The sequence below is a fragment of the Lutjanus erythropterus genome, chromosome 13, assembly GCF_056507025.1.
Source record: "Lutjanus erythropterus isolate fLutEry1 chromosome 13, fLutEry1.hap2, whole genome shotgun sequence".
Lineage (NCBI taxonomy): Eukaryota > Metazoa > Chordata > Actinopteri > Lutjaniformes > Lutjanidae > Lutjanus > Lutjanus erythropterus.
The window spans coordinates 3,116,971-3,138,151 of NC_139329.1; the positions used below are offsets into that span (position 1 = coordinate 3,116,971).

At 38.5% G+C, this 21,181-nt stretch overlaps 1 protein-coding gene across 4 annotated transcripts in view; it reads right to left on the minus strand.

The window, feature by feature from the left end:
• The window catches only part of zfpm1 (zinc finger protein, FOG family member 1), a 133,127-nt gene that overhangs the window by 46,088 nt on the left and 65,858 nt on the right, over positions 1-21,181 (minus strand). Inside the window, exons 1-2 of one of the 4 annotated variants that reach the window (XM_084734484.1) lie at positions 18,931-19,024; positions 17,929-18,066 (exon numbers count right to left, since the gene is read on the minus strand). In XM_084734484.1, coding sequence (XP_084590610.1) covers positions 17,929-18,066; positions 18,931-18,988 — 196 coding nt within the window. In that variant the 5' untranslated portion in view covers positions 18,989-19,024. Of the gene's footprint in view, positions 1-5,127; positions 5,189-7,019; positions 7,136-17,928; positions 18,067-18,930; positions 19,025-21,181 lie in introns of those variants that run through there. The other 3 variants (XM_084734486.1, XM_084734485.1, XM_084734483.1) reach the window with 3 other exon arrangements.

Sequence of the window (21,181 nt, forward strand, 5' to 3'; positions counted from 1 at the left end):
TAACTATTAACTCTTTCAACAGATATACAGCATGGTAACCTGAAACACAAACAAAAATTTATTTTTTTTTGTCCACTGGCTGAATGGTCGTGAATGTTGAAACTTTACTAGCCACTCAAAAGAATACCATTATCTTTTGGGTTGGTGAGTGAAGCAAACCTACCAGCTACTTGAATATTTTACCAGCAGTTTGCTGGTGACTTTTATTAACACACAAGAAGTGATAAAAAACAAGTCTATAAAAACCAAACATAGGAGGGACTGTGCAGGAGAGGCAAAAACCCTTAAGGGGCTTACAATAAAACCTCCAGGATTTTCAGTTGATCCTAATACTAGGAATATTCTACTGTCCTTAACGTTATAATACAGAAAACAAACAATAAGTTATGATAATCATAAATGAAACAGGCTTAGACAGACAAACACATCATTAACACATTAACTACAGCACAGGTGTTTTCTCATATTGTACCTAAATACAGATAATGATGAACAGGTTTTGATAAAGAAGGAACTGCTGTTCCAGAGTGATGGTCCTCTGTATTTTAAAGCATATTTTGCAAGAGTTGTGTGATAATCGAACACAAGAGTTCATTACAAAGAAGATATGAAATACATTCAGTGAGCTGTGCTTTTAAACATACATTTAAACATAAAGATATATGTTTGATGTTGGAAAGGGACAACAGATTTAATTTCTTGAGCAGACGAGCCAATGATTCATGGCAATGTAGCTGCAAATTGGAGAAATTTCTTTTCAATCCATTTTTTTTTTTTTTTTGTAGGGAAGAATGATATGTACATATGGTGGCTGGTGCTGATTTTGTGCCCTGCTTGAAAAAGTCCAAACCTAGGATGAAAGAAAGTGCTTGGAATTCCATCAATTTTACAACCAAGACTCTGTCAATCACACCTATAGATACTGAAGTGTGTGTCCTCTGTCTTTATATTTAGAAGATACAGTCCAAAAACTCAACAATATTCAGTTTCAAAGAAAAACAAGGCTGACTACAAAGAGACGACTCAAGGAGAAAGAGGGAATTCTTGGGAGTAATCCTGAAACTGCGTGTCAGAGAGAAAAAGAAAATGTAAGCGCAGGAGTGTGTGCACCTCAGCGAGCGTATGTGTGTGTGTGAGAGGGCACGTACTTCATGAGCACAGCCGCTCCCACCTCCATCTCTCCCAGCCTTCCCTCTCTCCTCTGCTGCAGCCTGTCACAAATTGAAAGTGGAGACCTTCCAGAAACTATCCCTGATAATCACACATAAATTAATTAGAAAATGTTTCTTGACATTCTCTACACACAGACGGGGAGAGGAAAAAAGACTGAGGCAAAGCCACAAAATTAATTGTACGGTATGTGACTCCGATAATTAATTCAATCATTAATTCATGTCTGCTTTAACAACTCCTTCTGGCTCCCGCGAAAAAGGACATTTCAATCAGGTCGGTATCGGCAGCGCGGGCTGGGGAAGGAGACATGGAAAAGTTAAAGAGTGATAGACTTGCTTGACACACTCAGGGTCATTTAGAGGTTCACCAATTAAACAGACATGAGCGAGAAGAGAGCAGTGAGTGCGAACAAACAGAAGGAACATGACAGGGGCTGTAAAACACAGAGATTCTTTGACTCGGTGGTCACTGTCCATATCTAGACAGAGTACCCACATGAGAAAAAAGATTTTATTATTCAGCCTTTTTATTTCCTACAATACATCTGGATTTATATTCCCTGCTGCTGCTGGTTATTCAATAAAATAACCAAAATGGGTGCAATGCTGTTCTGAATAATTTTCAATCTACTGTGTATATCTGCATCATCTAAAAGCAATGAAATTAATTCAACTAAAATACCTCTGTGGTTGTTTTTCCTACACTCTTGCTGCAACCCAAGACTTTGGAGAAAAATAATTCATTTTCTCTGTCTACTGTATTTTTAAGTACTTATAGTCAGTTTACAATGATGAGAGGTTCATTTAGAATCAAAGTTCCTGGATAGACAAAGTGGGAAAATATATCTGGATTACTACAGAGTGCACCGTTAACAGTTGATTTTATAGCCAAAATTATTGACGTTTGGAAATTTTTTTTCTGTTGGTGCCGTAAATACACTAACTCTTTTACAAATTTAGAAACCAAGTGATTGTTGTCTAATAAAGGAAGGAAGCTGGTGAGTGAGAGATACTGCAGAGGACACAGAGTAAAAGAGACAGAACATGATAAGAAAGATATTACGAGGATGGGGAAATGAGCATAAAGCGCAGGACGTGTGTGTGTCAGGGCTTTTTTTCCATCTAGGCCTACTTCTATTCTTAAACGGGATCCTCACAAAGACAACAAAATACAGAGAGAAACGAGATTCTGTTTGTCCTCACTGAGACTGTGGGTCATTTTAGGGTCAGGACTTGAATTCATGGTTCACTTAGCATTACATTAATGGTTGGTATTAGTTAAGCTTGGTGTAGCTAAACTAGTAGAATTTGTTCAATGCAAACAGCCTGGATGATTTTGAATTTTTGAACTTCAGTACCTTTGAACTGTTAAAGATGATGTTGGTAAAATGCATTACATGCAGGTGCATGTTTACCAGCTCTACTGCTGTTCAATGCTGTATGGTAAAACAGGCCAAAGTGAAAAAACAGGGACAAAAGTGCCACTGACACCAACTAAAACAATCACTGTAATGATAATGATGTGAGAATCCACACTGATGATCATCAAAGAGGACATCAGTAAGAAATTAACTTGAGAGACGCTATTAGTGCCAAAGACTGTCTGGCAGTATGTCTCAGGTAAAATAATGATTTTTAAGTGGAATTTGCAGCCTAAAGTTACGTTACCTATGCATTTAATAACTTGTACAACCTCAAGTCAGGCAGATTATGATTGGCTGCTCCTATCATTCATCTGAAAGTGATCCAAACAATATCGTTCACTGCTGTCACTGTAGCTGTGGTGAACACTCAGCCATCCACCTTAGAACGATTTTTAATATGATATATAATTCTAATTATAGTTACTGTTATAGTTATCATCCTTGGTGTGGATGGTCCTCAGAGGTGTAGTACAGTATGTGCAAGCCTAAAATGTGTGAAGCTGTGTGAATTGGCAATGACAAACTTGGGGAGAAAAATGGAAAAAAACGAAAAAAGAAAGAAAACTTACACTACCACTACTACTAACAATAATAATAATACAACCAACTCAAACCAATATGTCTCATTAAGGCAAGAGGAGATGTGTGATTCAGTGGGAATGCATTACAAACAATAGCATGCAACTGTGGAACATTTTTAACAAGTAGCTGAAACATTAAACATCAGTTCACTTCCTTTATCATTTCAGGCTCTGTCTAATTTTCCTATAATGTTACTATAGAGACTTCAATCATATCTGATAATAAGTTGAAGAGAGCTTAACATACATATTCTTATATGGAATTTCTCAAAAATAATTTTCATCAGTAATCAATATTCTATCATGTTTTTTTCCACATTTATCCTGGCTTTAAGTTATCACATGATATGTTCTGTGTAGCTACTTCAGAGAGAGAGTATCAGTATAATATTACAGGCTCTGAGCGTCCTATCCAGAGGCTCCGCAGATAACGGGGAGAGTAGGAGAAATATTCATAAAAACACCTACATCAGGATTTCAACACCTAGCCTGGCAGTGTGGACTAGCACAACAGGAGAACACATGCTGCTGCAGTGTTGAACACACATTTACAACTATGAAACACTTTGTGTTTGTTAGTCTAGCTTTTCTCTGGATTGACGCTGCTCACTGCTAGTTGGCATTTTACTCAAAGTTCCAAGTGTATCCAGACCAACAACAGGAGTTACTCAGGCAGCTGCATTTTCACCACGATGGTAAAGGGTTGGGGGTGGATGCAGGCCATAGAGCACACTGACAAGGGAAATACAAACATCTTCAAGTGTATTTCTGTGTTAGAGGAAGGTATGCAGGATGTGGTGCGGTGGAATCTGATAGGCTGGTAATCAGCATGCCAGTGTCCAGTCCCGCCACCAGTGCCAGGCCTGCCACAGGCTCACGCGCTGGGTGTGTGTACGGGAGCTGCTGGGCTGATAGCAGCCGGACAGCACGGAGAAATGTTCCTTTAGATTAGGGCCCTGCGCCTATCAATCATCAGGGATGGAGGAGGGGAGTGACACATCACAGACAGGCTGGAGAGAGGAGATGGTGGAGGAGAGTGTGTGTGACAGAGTGTGTGTGTCACTCAGAATATGTGGTGTAGATCGAGAGCGGGTGATGGAAGCAGGGGGTGATGCAGGCCTCAAGTGCTCCTCATGAGCTCCACTCCCAAGTATAGAAGTTCCAACTTTTCTCTGCACACACATTCTCCTTCAGACCCGTTGTTTTCAGGTCGTTCTGCACTCCACAGTTTAAACACAGAGAAAATGGTCATAAGGCACAGAGACATTGATTTTACTTTTTCATTTCTGCAGCTCAAATGTAAAGATTTGTTAGATTTTTTAAAGTTTGATACTGAATATTGTTGGCTTGTGGACCCTTTGATTTGACCTTACAAGAATAGAAAATATATATCTATAGAGAAATTAAGAAAAAAAAAATCAGTACATAAAAATATGTACATTCTACTAAATCATGTAACAAAATAGTTTAACAATAGTATAGAAATATATACACAAGTATGCAAAGAAGATGAGTGCCTTGTTTCCTAATCTGTTGGAGCAAATATGTGCATATATTTATAGAATACTACATATCTAGGAAAAATAGAAGACATAAAATAAACAATGTCAAAAATTCTGTACACTAATGTGCATCAGTCACATTTATTTTACATTCCAGGTGTAAGCCAGTTCTTAGACTGAGAAATATCTGGATTCAGTGATTAAAAAGTCTTTCTCACTCGCAACGAGTCATATACAGCAGTTTGGTCAGAGATACTTTATAATAACCATCATTAATAAATTGCGAATTGATAGTTAATTAAACCTGGTTAATGGTCATTTTACTGTTAAAAAATGAAGAGAAGAGATGGGTACCAACAGTGTCTTAGTATGAAACATGGAGCCACCAACCAAGCTGCTATATTTGATGATTTGGAATGTGCTGGACCAAACAACAGAATGAACTGACCTTCATCCACTTCATCCACAACTTTGATTTCCTTGTGCATGTAGTCACTTCTACACTGGACCTATAGGATGGCAGCGAGCATAATTTCCTTGGAAAATTGTTACTGATATGATGGAGTCATTCCTTGTTGTAGATTTGTCACTATAATCACACAGAGATAAGGATCCATGAAGTCCTGCTCACCCATGTACAAAACTTTTCCTGTACTGTGTGTTCATGGGAAAAAAAAAAGTTTCCGCAGACTTCATTTCAAATTGCAAACTGTACTTTAAGGTATCTCAGCCTCACTGACAAGACAAGCCCTCTGGACACATGACAACCAATCATCATGCCAAAGCCTTTTGATTGACAGGTGGAATTGACAGGGTGCTTGCAGGGACACCCTCCTCCCGAGAGACATGGGAGTCTGCTGGATGGAGATATGGAGGAAGGTTACACAGTGAGAGTACAGTAAGTCTAAGTGTGTGATGGATGGATGAATGGATGGATGTGGGTCAGCCCTGCTCTAAAGGAGACCACAGTTAATGTGGAAAAACATACTGTAAATTTACTGCCGAAAACGAGGGCTTAGATGTGACCAATATGAGGTATTTGTTATTAGCTAGTGGAGAGTCAGAGTCATCCAATTCATTTATTTTCAAATTTAATTTCTCAACACAATTATCTTGTTGTTAACCTCACCCTCCCACATCCTAACCTCACCTGACACCATATCAAATCCTTTCCACTCCCCAGTCCATCATTTCTTCCTCCTCCACTGTCAGTCTTTTAAAGGATAATTCCACTTTATCACAATTTAGCTCCTAATTTTAGCTGGTATAGCTGGGCCCCTGGGTGAAAGTCTTTTTTTTTATGCATTCATCCACTCCACCTCCTCTTTATGTTGACTTTCTTTGTCCACTACTTGTTGATTTCAACATTTGCACTTTGGAAGGTTTGGAAATTGAAAGTATCCTCCTTTAGATACCTCAGGATATTTATCAGGGTAAAGCTTTCCTTTAAACCTCATGTTGATGAGCTAAAAGGTTCAGGATAAAACTTTTCTAGAAACAGACCATGTGTTTCAGCTGAAAATAGAAAACTGTTCAATATACTTTCCTGCCTGTGCTTGACTATGGTGACTCTATTTATATGCACACTGCCTCTACCACCTTGAAACAGCTTGATACCGTTTATCACTCAGCACTTTGTTTTATTACTGGTGATAATTTCAGAACACATCATTGTGATCTCTACCAGGCAGTGGTTTGGCCATCCCTGGCTGCTAGGAGAAGGCAGCATTTGCTTGTGTATGCTTATACAGCTTTTCTTTTTAAAGCTGACCAATTACCCGACATTACATGTGTTTTACTCTCTACCAGACATGATCTCAGGATTGTTTAGTCCTTGAGTCACATGTATAAATGTGGGTGGGGTTCCCATTGTTTAACCATTCTGACCTAATGAATATCCAAGCCATGCTGCTAGCAGGTAGCTTCTTCAGGTAGCATTACATTTCTTCCTAAATGTATTTGGTTTTGCAAATTAGTGACACGTAACCGCTAAGAGACCAAACTGCTATGAGAAACAAGCTGAAGATGTGCTTAAAACCTCAAATGTGTGATGTTTCGGGTACCTTATCCCACAGAGCCGACAGGACAGCTTGACTGTCATTTCATATTATATCTCCCTCATCCTTCTATCTCTTAACCTTACCCACTTCCCATTCCCTCACCTCTAATTTCACTATCAGAATTGCACCTCTTAAAATCTCTCACCCCTCATCTCTCGCTCTCATTGATCCTCAAACCTTCACCCCTCTTTCACCCTTCATTAGTTATCTCCGCACTCTAAACTCAATATTGTACTTCTTTATTCCAAACCACTTCACTTGGTTTTCCTCCATCTCTCACCTTCTTCTCACCTGCCTCTTTATTCTTTTTCCACCTCCCTCATGCAGATCTCTGTCTCACCTCCTTCAGTCTTCTCTAACACGTCATCCCTCTATCCCAAGTTCACCCCCTTTGACCTCGACCAGTCTGGAGATGACATCTCGTCGCAGCGCTGGGAGTTAACCGTCTATGCTCCTGGTTTAGCAGATAACAGATAACACAGACAGAAACGCAGCACACACAGATATTCAGGCTGAAACACTGTGTCTGTGTCAGAGAAACACAAACTTTATCAAAATATGAGTAGATTCTTATATTCAAGGTATCAATAAAATGTTTTTTCACCCAAGTTCTTTAGAGCTAAAATGTAAAAATGTAAGTTTCAAATGAAGCAACATCCACCACAGACGTCAACTACTGTAAAACCCTTTAAAACTCATTGAATAAACTGGTCACCAAGCAATAATTAAAAAAAGAAAAAAGGCTGTTTACTGTGTTCCAGTAATATTTTAGAGATATTAGGCTTCGGAGGTCCTGGATTTGTATGAATAGCTCCACAAAGAGATGAGCAAACCAGCAGCGGTGCAGAAAACTGGAAGCTTTTACACAAACATCTTGTCCTCCAGCTGCTACATTCAGCCAGCCATGACTAGATGGATCAACCTGAGAAACAAAGGTCTTATCACATGTGGACAAAGTGATGAGGGAGCACCTTGTGCTGCTCAGGGTGAAAGCAATGGGAGAAAAGTTTCCACGCACAGTATGCAAATGTGACACGGCCAACATCTCCCTTTCCTCAGCCCAAATAAATTAGACTCTCAGCTGTGATAATATGCATATAGTGTGCCTTCATGCTCCATTATAATTAACTACTGTATGATAACCCAACACCCACCCACTACACACACACACACTCACACTGTGCCTGGTAAATAATAATAACCATTATTACGCCTGCCATTATAATGCTTTATTTGAGGTAATTTAAATAACTCTGTTGGGGAGGATAAGAAGCGAGGAGTGCTGGGCAAGCAGGAAAACACTCGCCTCGCTCGGCTGGCTTCCCGGGGCCCCTGGAGTAGACGAGTTGTCAGAGGGTGTGATTGGACGGCCCAGAGAGGCCTTCTTTGCCATCCATGTTACACTAGAAGGCTGGAAAAGAGGAAAGACCTGAACAGTCCTTTGATGCGATGGAATTCACCTGGGTGCTCCGCTACCACCACTGCATGTTTTTACTGCTTCCTATAACACATCAGTATGCTGTTCAGTTCCAAAATCATGAGCTTAATGGAACAAAATGTATCATAATACTTTCTATTATAATATAATAATGACATAATACTTATAGTTATAATCACTCACAAATATTCAGAATGCTTTATAACAATAATAACAATACATTATGATGCCCATGACTAGAATTCATTATAATGTGGTACAAATATACTATATATAGGTTACATTGTACTTATAGTAATGTAGACCTATAGTTAAAGAACTCATGAATATTTATAATGTGTTATAACAACATTCACAACACATTACAATGTCCATGTTTCTAATACATTATGATGCATTATAAACATATCTATAATGTGACATACTATACTTATACATACTATACTAGCAATGCATATCTATAAGAACTCAAATATTCTCAAATATTCTTATGCTTTATAACAATAATCATAACATTATAAAGTATTTTACAACATAAGGTCAAATATAATATTTTGTACACTGATTTTATTTTTGGCAGAGATCATATTGTATAATAATTCTCGTAGTTGTAACACATTACAAACATTTATAGAAAGTGTACTAACATATTTGAAAAATTTCCAAAGAAGTAAAAATGTTGCTCCCTGAATTTTAACACATCAATTACAAAAGCTCAGAACCAATTAGTTTATTTCAGTAACTGATTAGTTGATCTACATGTAATCAGTAAAAAAAAATAGTTAGATAAATGTTTATTTGTTTAAATCATTTTTCAAGCAGAAGCACATAAATTCTCCAGTTCTGGCTTCTAAAATGTGAGGATTTACTGCTTGTCTTTAATATGTTGAATATTTTTGGGATTATTGATCACAGAACAAATACTCTGAAGATGATCTGGAGCTTTGGGACACTATGAAGGTAATTCCTCATTATTTTCTGACATTTAATAAAAAATAATTATTTGCTGTAGCCCTGTGGAATGGATTCTAAAATCTTTAGTAGTATATTCAGTAATAAATTCAGCCAGAGAAGGAACACAACATTTTACAGAAAAGCAAAAAAATTATTTCAATAGCTTATTTTTTCCAGCTAAATCCAAAAATAAAAAGATAAATTTACTATCACATATGAGACACATACAGAAAAGTGAAAATAAAACAAAGATTTGTTTCTGTAGGAGGTAACAAATATAAATGTTACTCCATAAAATCCTTTTTACACAGGAACATGAGCACCCTAGGGTGCTTGTACAGTCCTGTCATAAAGTTTTCCAGATGTCATCACACACTCTACTCTGTCATTCCAGTCAGCACATGAAAACACCATGTCTTCAGAAAATCTGAAGGTTTTCCTTTTTGAACAGCTCTTGCATCTGTATTGGCAAATTCGTATTCGTACACTGGTGGATGTTTCAGTTATTTTGTCCACCTCCTTGGATATAAAACACTTTCGCCATTTAGTGATGGCCACTGACAATGGATTTAAACACAGTACTGGAAGGCGAGAATGTGTGGGGACCGCCAGCCAGCCAGCCAGCGAATGACAAGGGATTACTGTGACACCCATTTGCATATCAAGAATTTTAAGCAGCGAGGGAGAAAATATCGAACCCTCCAGCCTGCAAGGTCATTCAAAAGATATTTTTTTTCTTCTTCTCTTCATAATTTATTTTGCATATCATGCAGTATGGACACACTGTAGATTAAAAAGGCGGCTTTAGCATATCATGCCATCCCTGATAGGGAGCAGCTCCCACCTAGACTTCTCCTAGACACCATGCCACCACCACACCCTCATCAAACTGACACACACACAGACACACACACAGGCATCATTTTGATTGTTTTAAGACAAACTACACATTGGAGAAAAGAAACTGAAAATTGCTGAAGCCTCTAATCCATTCCAAGTTTATCATCTCTTTAATTTGAATGGGTTCCCTTTTTTCATATCAATGGAAGCCACAAAGCCGATGTTTTGTTAGCCGCTGTTGGCAGAAAATGGTAGGAAAAAAAAGAGAAGAAAAAGAAGAATCACAAAAACAACAAAAAGAATTGCCTCTACTATCATCTATGACTAAGGAATTTATTCAGATTGACACATAAACAACTCATTACACAGTGAGGAGACGGTGTCAAACATGTCGATTGAAAAATGTTGTGTCCAGTAATGAATTGTATTATCTTTTAGCAGAAGGAAAAAACTGGCAGAGAGGATGAATTAAAATGTTCTGTTGTTGTTTTCTCCGTTTCATGTTAATATCAGTCTGTCTGAACAACAGTAATGACTGCGACAAAGAATTATTTGAACAAATTATTTGAATAAATTAGAGATTATTATCATAAGGTTAGAACACAAACTGTGCATGGAAAGGGAAATTAAAATTTTCATATCTAGGAATTATTGTATTTCAGACTAGAATAAATCACACTTTTGTAACTTTTGAAATATAATTAGTAGATTAATATTTAATGAATTTTACTTTCTATATACTAATGTAGTCCAAGTTAAGCTTAGGGCTTCATACTGAATATGTCCACACTGTGATACAAAACAGCTGCAAACATACAGAGCAAAGAGAAGAGGAGCAAAGACTGATGGATGGAGGTAAAGACTTGAACTCATGACTGTCTGTGTTAGTGAAGAGATAGGAGAGAAGATATGAAAAGGAAGGAAATGGTAGGATGTAGACAAGGTGTTGAAGTAAGCTGGAAAAAGAGATTACAAAAAACTAAGACTGAAATGTGAAAAAAAAAAACAAAAAAAAAAAACATTAAGAACAGTTCTTTCTTCAACTGAATAAACTTGGAAAAGCTTGAATGCACACAGTTTAACAGTGTGGCTACCAGCAAGAGAAGGGTCATGATTCTTGAATATTCAAATTGTTATTAAATTATAAAAATAAAATAGTTGAGGTGACTAATCTGTTTTCCCTTGTTTGTTTCACTTGTTTTACCGGCATTTGGACACAATATGATACTACTAGATCTCATGTTATTACAGGCCCTGGTAGTATTGCATTATTACCAGTGATGGGACATCTGCAGACCCTGATCTTTTTTAAATATATTATTTATTTTATTTTATTTTATTTCAGAGTAATAATAATTTTACGCATGAAAATGTGGGCAAGCAGCAGATGATAATAATAATAATAATAATAATAATAATAATAATAATAATAATAATAATAATATTTTTTCCCTGGAGAGATCAGAAATAAAAGTGATTGTGCGAATTTTTAACATTTATGTCTGCTAATACAATAATATCCAGCATAATGAGCCGGCAGGATTTTATTTTGAAAACCTGTGCAAACCTGTCAAACAATGGGATGTCACTGTTTGATCTGACAGAGATGAAGTCAGCTGATAGCTGATAGCTAACATAGTGAGTGGAGGATACCAAATTGTGGACAATGCATCGTTGAAGGCCAAGTGTAAGAGGGTTTTGGTGCAGTCACAGACTGAGAGAATAACGCTGTCAGTGCCTTTGCTGCTTGTAAAAAGTTTTTAAAAGTATTAGCTTTTGATAGCTGCAAGCTAAGGCTTGTCATCACTGTGGAAATACATCAACTGTGTTAAATCATGGGTGTGGGTCGGGTCACTGGGTTCATATTAACGGGCGGGTGATATTGCAGGAAACGGGTCAGTTCTGGTTCTCAGCAGGTGCGGGTGGGGGCAGGGTCGCAAAACATGAAGGATTCTGAAGTCAGGTGGGGTGTATTTGATGAAGCGAATGCTTCCATTCACATGATGGGTATCAAATATCGCTTTCATGGTATTGATAAAGTATTTTTATTTAAATGATGCCCACTCCTACCTGAGGCTATAACAAATGGATTAATAGAACACATTTTAATGTACATGATGTCCAGGAACCTTGAGTTACTCATGAAGATTCAAAAATTGGTCAGAGGAAAGAAAAGAAGATTCTTGCAGCTCCTGACACCATTCTATAAATATGATAAAGGAGTTTAATATCCCTTTTGTCCTTGAGCTGCCTATGAGAGCCCAAGAACTATTTCTTTTCACTCCAGCTGACACGATTACTTTATTGACTGATTAGAAAATCATTTGAAAATGAATAGGAAACTATTTTAATATTCAATTCAACGTTGGTCCAGGTCCCAAAATGTGATGATCTGATTGGGGATTTTCACACAAGCATTTTATAATATTTCACATTTGGTAGACAAGTGATTAATCAATTTATCAATCAATCAGTTTATATTCACTGTTGCTCAAATTTGCACAGTTGTCATCTATCAAGACCTACTGTTATTTAGGGATGTAAATAATTATTTTCATTATTGATTATGCCACTAAATATTTTTCAGGTTAATCAATGAATTGATTAATACAGAAAGATTAGAAAATTATGAAAAATACAGAAATTTAAATCAGAAGTTCCCTATGGCCAAGGTGAATTGAAATCGCTCCATTTGCTTGATTGACAGCTCACACATTACTGATGCTCAGTAGAGCTGCAACGACTGGTCAATTAATTGATCGAAAGAAAATTAGTTACCAACTATTTTGATCATTGATTAATTGTTGTGTCAAACATTTGCTGCTGCCAGCTTCTTAAATATAAGGATTTGCTACTTTTCTTTGTCATTTAGGACAGTTAATGAAGTGTCTATGAGTTCTGGACTGCTTGTTGGGCAAAAGAAGCAATTTCAAGATGTCACGTTGGGCTCTGTGAAATTGAGATGAGCATTTTTCACTGTTGTCTTACGTTATATAGATTAGAAATTAATTGATTAATCATGAAAATAATCAGCAGATTAATTGACAATCAAAATAACTGTTCAGTGATAAATAATTGTGAAAAGTAGCAAATCCTCATTTTTGGAACAAGCAAAATAAATAAATTTAATTAAAATGTTTTCTATCAATCGACTAACCGCTTAAGCAATCCCAAAAACATGATTTGGGATTTTGTAGCATATCAGTGTTGCGACTTATAACAGGGTTGGGCTTGTTGGGCTACAGTATTTTAAAGTTATTTCTGCTGCAATGGGTTTTCTCAATACCAAACGATAGACTGATGATGATGTGAAGAGGTGTGGAATCACAGGAGTTGCTGTCTTCATTGTAAAACAACAAATCAGTTTCACGGACAAGATAATAATAAAGTTTTGTGTTATATTTAGTCAGGTTCGTCATTCCATCCTCATGTATTAATTTTTGTTTCTCAGGTTTTTCAGGAGGTTATAGTAACTAGCAACCAAATGAAATGCATCTCTGGGTGTATATACAATAATATAAATGTACATTTCCAAACTAAATGGACTAAACTGATCATTCATTTAATATGTGCACTTCTGTGGGATTTCCTCCTAAAGATTAATGTTATTTTTCATAAAGGTGTAATCAGTTCTGACATTAGCAAAGTTGACAGCCCGTTCTCCTCCACTACAATACACTGTTAGAATTTCAATGACGCAATGATGTAGGTTGATTTCATCTGATTCTGTAATAATAATAATTAAAAAAAACAGACACTTAACATAATCTTCCAACTATTCACAAAACTAACGGGAAAACAGATTCAATCAAACATGTGACCTAGACATGCAAAGACAAAAATATAATATAAATTGAAAAAAAAAGAAACCACTGACATGATTGGTCTTAAAGTGACCAAACCCCATCAAATGAAAAGCTGGAAACTTGTGGTCACGGGAGCAGAAGTGTCTGAAGGCAACAACAGTGAGAAGCGAGTGGAATGCCAACACTCCCAGAGGAGATAAAACCTGTTTATTTCCACCCCTGCTAATACACACTCGTCCCCTCATCTGTTTATGGGAAATGTCTGATACATGGTGAACATTCAGTATGAACAAGAACACATCAGCCAGTGACTCCAGTCCCACTGTGACATACAGGATGAGGAGGAAGAAACAATAAAAAGATGGAGAAAAAGAGGGAGAGAGGTATGCTGTGAGGGGGTGGAGGAGGGAGGGGAGGGGGGCTGTTAGTGGGGTTGTTAGTGGTGATGGAGAGACCAGAGGAGGAGAAGGTGGATGGATGGAGGAAGGGAGGGAGTGAGGGAGGAAGGGGAGGTGGAGGAGGGGGGGCTTGACGATAAGAGAAAAATTCAGACCGGTCAAAGTTTCCTTTTTGCCAATCGTGCTCCTGATAAAGACAGCGCCTGCTCCGGAGCTGATAGAGGGGCTATCTCTCTCCCTTACTCCCCCCCCTCCTCCATCCCTCTGCCTCGCTCACCCAGCAGTTAGTTTGTGAGGAGGAGAGGAGGAAGAAAAAACGGAGGGGGCCCTATCAGTGCAGCATCATGGTGCTACCATCAACCAGCCACAGCGCAGCAATTAATATCGCTCCAATTACTGTTAAAGGGACAAGGCTGGGACAGGACGATAATGAACACATCCTCTCTTCCCCAGCAGAGGAATTAAAATACACGTGCACACACACACACACACACACACACATAAACACTCGTAAACAGACACACACTCAACGCCACGTAGACACACATGCACAGACATACATAAAACGTGTGCAGCTTGAAAAGGAAATAATGCGAGATAGTGCGGTAATCTTCTTGCATTGTTTAACTCATTGAAGACAACAGACAGAGAGAAATAAATAACCAAACAAACCTCGATAAGAGAGGAAATAAATAATAAAATTATGGCGATTTACTTGTTATCTCCTTTTAGCTGTGTGTTTGTGTGTGTGTGTGTGTGTGTGTGTGTGTGTGTTTTTGTTACGTCTTGAATAAATTTTCTCCCGGCCTGTCACATTCACATCTCATGTATAGGGGGAGAGCAGGGCAACACGACGGACCCTGAAAGACACTTAGAAGATGCATCACTAAGGAGCGTCACTGAGGGACACAGCCATACAGAGCTGGTTAGATCCACTGGAGAGCACGTTAAGAGTTGAGTTGATGGTCACTTCTGACTATTCAGCAGCACACCAGAAACACCAACAATGAGAGCTCTTTGCGTGTAAAGTACAGGTGTGGAGGTTGAGGGTAGTTTTTTTTTTTTGTAACCCTATCAGTGTTCTGTCCTTAATCAAGTGATTTAGTTTAACCATATCTTAACCATACTATAGTTTCCATGTACAAATACTCTAGACATAATCAGATTAAAAATGACATATTTTTGTCAAATTTGCGATTTTGCAGAATATTAATGCTCTGACTTGTAACAGGTTTGGGTCTGTAATACAGTATTTTAAAGGCATGGTATGTAATGTCTACTACAATGGGGTCTCTCAATATCAAAAGACGGACTCTGATGATGTTGTGAAGTGGTGTGGGATCATGGGAGTTGTGGTCTTTGTTGTAAAACAACTACTAGTGCTGATGAAAATGTGACATGCCTCAGGCAGAAATTATGTTCACAGACAAGGTATATTAAGTTTTACTTGTGCTATATTGAGTCATGTATGATTTGGTGTTTCCCATGTTTCCCTGAATATACAGCAGCAACTTGTGATCAAATGAAATGCACCTCTGGGTTCTGAAAATGTGAAATAAATTTAGGATAAGTGAAGTACACCAATCTATGAAATATATAACATAGGTCTAGCAAATCTACACATTCTAATGTAGATTAGAATATTGTACCTTTAATGATACTTGTCCATACCATAATATAAATATATACTTCCAAACTAAAGACTAAACTAATCACTCATTAAATATGAGCTACTCTGTGTGATTTTCGCCTGCAGATTAATGTTATGTTGATATTTCATAAAAGTGTAATCATGTCTGATGTTTGCAGAGTTGGCAGCCCCGCCTCCCCACACCTGATTTTTATATATATTTATGTATGTTTATATATATAGCTTATTTATCAAATAAACCAAGTTAGAGTTTACAGCCATGTCTGTCTGGTCAGACTCATATATGTAGTGCAGACTTTGTAGTAATTTAATAAAGGTACTATGTGTATTTTTTTTTTTTTTTTTGCAAGATGGAAGTTTTCAATATATTGATGTGTGATTCCAATGAATAATTTCTAGTGAGAAACATGCTGTCTTCACTTAGAGACTATTTTTACAGAGGAGGACAGAAGACTGATAGAGAGCTGAACAGTATGATGTCACAGTGAAGTTGACCTTTGACTTCATTGTTAGATCATTAGATATTTGTGTCTCATTTTGTCATAAGTAGCGTATGAATTCTTGAGCTGTGACCAAAAACATGACCTCCAAATTTGAATCACTTCATCCCTGGGTCCAAGTGAATGTTTGTTACTAAGTTAGAAAAAATGGAGATATCACGTTTACAAGAACTGGATGGACAGATGTTTGTATGTATGGACAACTTGAAGACATAATGTCTCCGGTCATATCTGTCAACCACATGGAGGCATAAACAAGGACCTAACTGAGCCTGGAGGGAGAGAGTTGACTACAAAATGGAAAGCTGTGCACAGAATTTAGAAAACGTACAGTTCTGAGGAATCCTGCGATAGATGTGTGAACATGAGCTGTTATACACATTCACAAGTGAATTTCTTTACTTTAGAGATGTGGGTAAGTCCAAAAATAGACTCAATGCATAAAAATAGCAGAGTATGGAGAACAGCCAGGGTCACGCATGCATCACAGACCCAGGACACACACACACAAACACAAACACAAACACACACACACACACACACACACACACACACACACACACACACACACACAGACACACAGACAGGCTAGAAGAGCAGCATGACTGTGACTGTGCAGCAGAGTACTATGGACAGCACACTTTTCAGGATCGACAGATAGAAAACGGGGATCGCACATGGGTTCCTGCCACTCCACCAGTAACATCTTCTGTACATGCACAGTTAGGAGTAGATTTTAGATTTTATATTCAATAGCAATCTAGCTCCTTAATATAACCTTATTATTGGCAAGGGAAAAAAAAACAACTGAGATCGTCGGCAGTTGATCTGATCAGCAATCTGCAAATTCCTAACTTTAAAGTGGGCAGCAGCTGTCATCACTACAAGCAACAACAGTCTGTGAAAATGTATACCATGAAAAAGACCTGTCGTCTTGAGTTTAATGAATGTTAAATGTTTCTTGACTGACTGATTGTGAAATTGACAACAGGCCCCTCTGTATCTGTGCTTTTTAACACTAGAAAAGCCAAAGTGGTCAGTTTGACTGTTTTCAAAGTTATGTGTACAATAACTTTGTTGATTAAAAACACAACACTGCTGGTACCTGACTTTTCCTGAAAGTGTCTGAATTTTTATTTAAATGTTCGTTTTATATAAAGTACACCAAAGGCAAAGAAAATATGATTATTTTGACCTTTTTCAGCCACACAGGTGGTCATATTGTCCACACGGAAACTGACACTATGTCATTACTGTTTGCGCAGTCGGAGATGCATCTCGGTTGCTTTGCTACTATCATTGTCTCTGTTGATAAAATTTCAGAAGTGGCCTTGATTTCTAATTTCCTGACATTAAAATGCAAATAATTAATTCATTATACAGAATAAAAAATAAAGTAGGGGAGGTCAGGGATGGTTGTAACACTTTTTGTCTCAGCACCTGTAACTCACTGAATTTTTGTGTAAAAGCTTTCAAATGTTCAAACAAAGTACCCTCATTTATTACAAACAGCAGTGTTTCCAACCCCCCCACTTTCATTTGGCTTCAGTACACTAAATGCTGATGTTTACAGGCTGTAAGGAACCCTGTGAGTGAACTGACCTGGACCCCTCCACTGTAACACCTCCTCCTCTTCCGCCCCTTCTTCTTGCTCCCCCCTGCTGCTGTGTGTGGAACCTCGCTCCTCCCCGTCCTCGTCTTCATCATCGGGGCCTCCTCGAGAGTCCTGCGTCCTGGGCTCTGCACAAACAACACAAACGGTCACATTTTAACACACTCAAACACAACACTGACTCACAGCTTCAATCTGAAACTTCGATATCGGTCTTCGAAACCCATCATCGATAAAAAACCTACGTGTGTGTTTACGCGTGTGTGTGTGTGCATGTGCGTGTGTCTGGGCAGTGGCTGTTCCTGTCTGTTGATCAAAGGCAGTGGTGAAATGACTGCCTGAGCTGTGTAACACAACACCTCACAACGCAGATGTGGACCCTTTGATTCTCACCGCAACTCTGGAGAATCAGAGACGACATCTTCGCTCTCTACCTTTAGTTTGGTCTCTGTGTTGTCTCCTTCCATCTGTCTTCCACCAGGTTCTCATTCCCTCTCTGTCAATGCCCACCATCCTTTCCTCCTCACTGAATGCAGGCAAATCTCATTGTGCTCGTCTTTTCCTCCTCCTCTATCTTTCCATCTTCTCCCTCTTCATCCCCTCGGCCTGTCACTTTCAGCAGAGACTGAAGCTGTCTGTGTTCCTCTAATCAGCATTGATACCCCTGCTATTGATCAAGCTGATTACACAGCCTCCTGCTCACTGATCAAAGAGATCTGTGTGTGGCTCTGCACGTGGCTGGACCTGTGTGTTTGTGTGTGTGTGTGTGTGTGTGTGTGTGTGTGTGTGTGTGTGTGTGTGTGTGTGTGTGTGTGTGTGTGTGTGTGTGAATCTGAATGTGTGTGTATAATGTGTTTATCCAGCATGCATATATGTGAACCCTGAACTTTGCCTGTGCAGCTGGTATCAGCCAGTTCATCACACTGCTGGGTCCCTCCCTATTAGCGGGACTCGTGATTAGTTAGATTAGATTAATAGTTACATCACAGGACCTCGGGCTATCTGAGCTGAAGATCTCTCTCTTCTTGTTCTCTGCTCTTGCATCATCATCAGGCCAAGGGTTAGGGTGACTCAAAAGCTGACTGCATGGAAACAGATCACAAACATGTCTCTAATAATCTCTGTATAAGATTTCACTGGAATTACAACAAAATAAAGTGACCCTGATCTTTCAGTTGATAGATGAGGGAACTATTTATAAAAACTGGATATTGTGCAAATCAATTAATTCTATTACTTGTTGCAAATGCAGTCAGGCAGTTAGTGTTAATGCAATGGATTTTGTGATTAAAAGAATCTTCCCCAGCTAACTTGTGGCAGAGTAGAAAAGTACCAACACTGTGACAGAGATCCTCTGCATCAAAATGTCCATCCATCTTTTATGTATAACCACTTCAGGGGCTGGGGTTAATCACAGGGGTGTCTCACTGGGTCAGAGGTACAGTACTGTAGGGCTGCAACTAACCATTATTTTCTGTCGATCAATTTCTCGATTGAACGATTAATTAATCCTGTTACAGTCTTGAAAAATAGCACTCCATATGTTTGGACCCTTTTCCTATGATGAATATTTTCATTGTCAATTATTTTTATCTGCATAGTCAATTAATCTGCCAATCATTTTCTGTATTAATCAATTTGTTGTTTGGCTGAAAACGATACATTGATTTAATAGTTGATTAATAATCGATTTATAGTTGCAGCTCTACAGTACTGTACACCCTGGGCAGGTGGCCAGTTCATCACAAGACTGATGTATAAAGACAAAAAACCATTCACACACACATTCCAGGAACCGATGCTAATATTTTTATGAACTAGCCTTACAGGCCCTAAATTTGGTGGCCAAAGCCCATTTTTGGTGGCCCAAAAGTTAACTCATGAAAAAGCAATACAGAAAAGGAAAATTAACACAGCCTTCCTTAACTGTGACACTCATTTCCGATGAAAAACAAGCTAGGCTTCTTGTTTAGGGAACTGGCAGTACATTACGTCCTCAGGTGTCTGTTCTCGCCACTTAAACTCTGGCTTCCATTCAATGTGAATGTGTGTTAGCAGAGTAGTCTGAGTAGGCCTAGTAAACCCAGACTTCAGTAGCAGCGACATATGTTGCTAGTCCCTGACAAGTACTGTGCACTGTTTTTACAGAATGTTGAACTAAAAGGTGAGAGGGAATCGGGGAGTTTGTGGTACTGTGACGGTGGGGCTAGAACCTGGTGGCCACAGGGCCACCTACATGGAATATTTGGCGACTAGAGGATAAGACCGCTACTGTGACACCCTGCATCTGTTCATTAAATTGCTCTGAAAGTGATCCCAATGATATTTACCACTGTTGTTGTTATAGTTGTGGTGTGGACTCCAACTACCATCCCTGACAGGATGATGCAGGTCTTAAATCATCCTGAAGGGGTTTATTTCACAATAGTGACCTGCTCGCTGTATGTAATCCTGCTTATTACACTTACTTACCAAGACCAATCAATAATATCACACAAAATATTTATTTCAGAATGATTTTGTTGATTTAAAAATGATTTTATTGCTCCTCCAGAGTCTGTGATCAGGACTGCATCCATAGCAACAGTCTGTTATGTTATACAGAATTAACAGACCTTAAAATGCTGTAATGGAGTATTTAACAAAATCATGTAAGAATGATACAAGTAGTTAGGGTTATAGTTATTGTTATTGTTGTGGACAGCCCTTAAGACAAAGCAATTATATGGAGAAATGTTTCATATGCATTCAGCATTAGAGCTTGTCCAGAGGTCTGACACACATGTAGACACATAGCCATGAATAGGATGTAGAATTAAGCAGTGATACACAGTCCAGTCAAAATGGACTCATTTTGCACCTAAATTATGACTTTTGAAATTGTATAGCATTAGATTACTACTTTGAAGAGAATTCCAGGTTTGGTAAAAAAGATATTATTGTTGCAACTGTCTGTATTTAAGTTAATCCACTTTCCTCATTTCTTCTGTCTTTTGTCCGAATCCTCCTGCTCCTAACTTTTGCCCTTCTCTTCACTTCCTCCTTTGCAGCTTCTCTTTTGTGCTCTCCCTCCCCCTTCATCATCCCACCCCGTCTTCAGCCTCCACCCCGATAACACCTGAGCTGTCTGCACAAAGCCTGTGTTTACCCTTGCATTCCCGCTCCGATAAACAGCGATAGTGCCCGATCGATACCGGCCATAAACGTCCCGCGACCACGTGACGCCCTCACACTCCGCCGTTA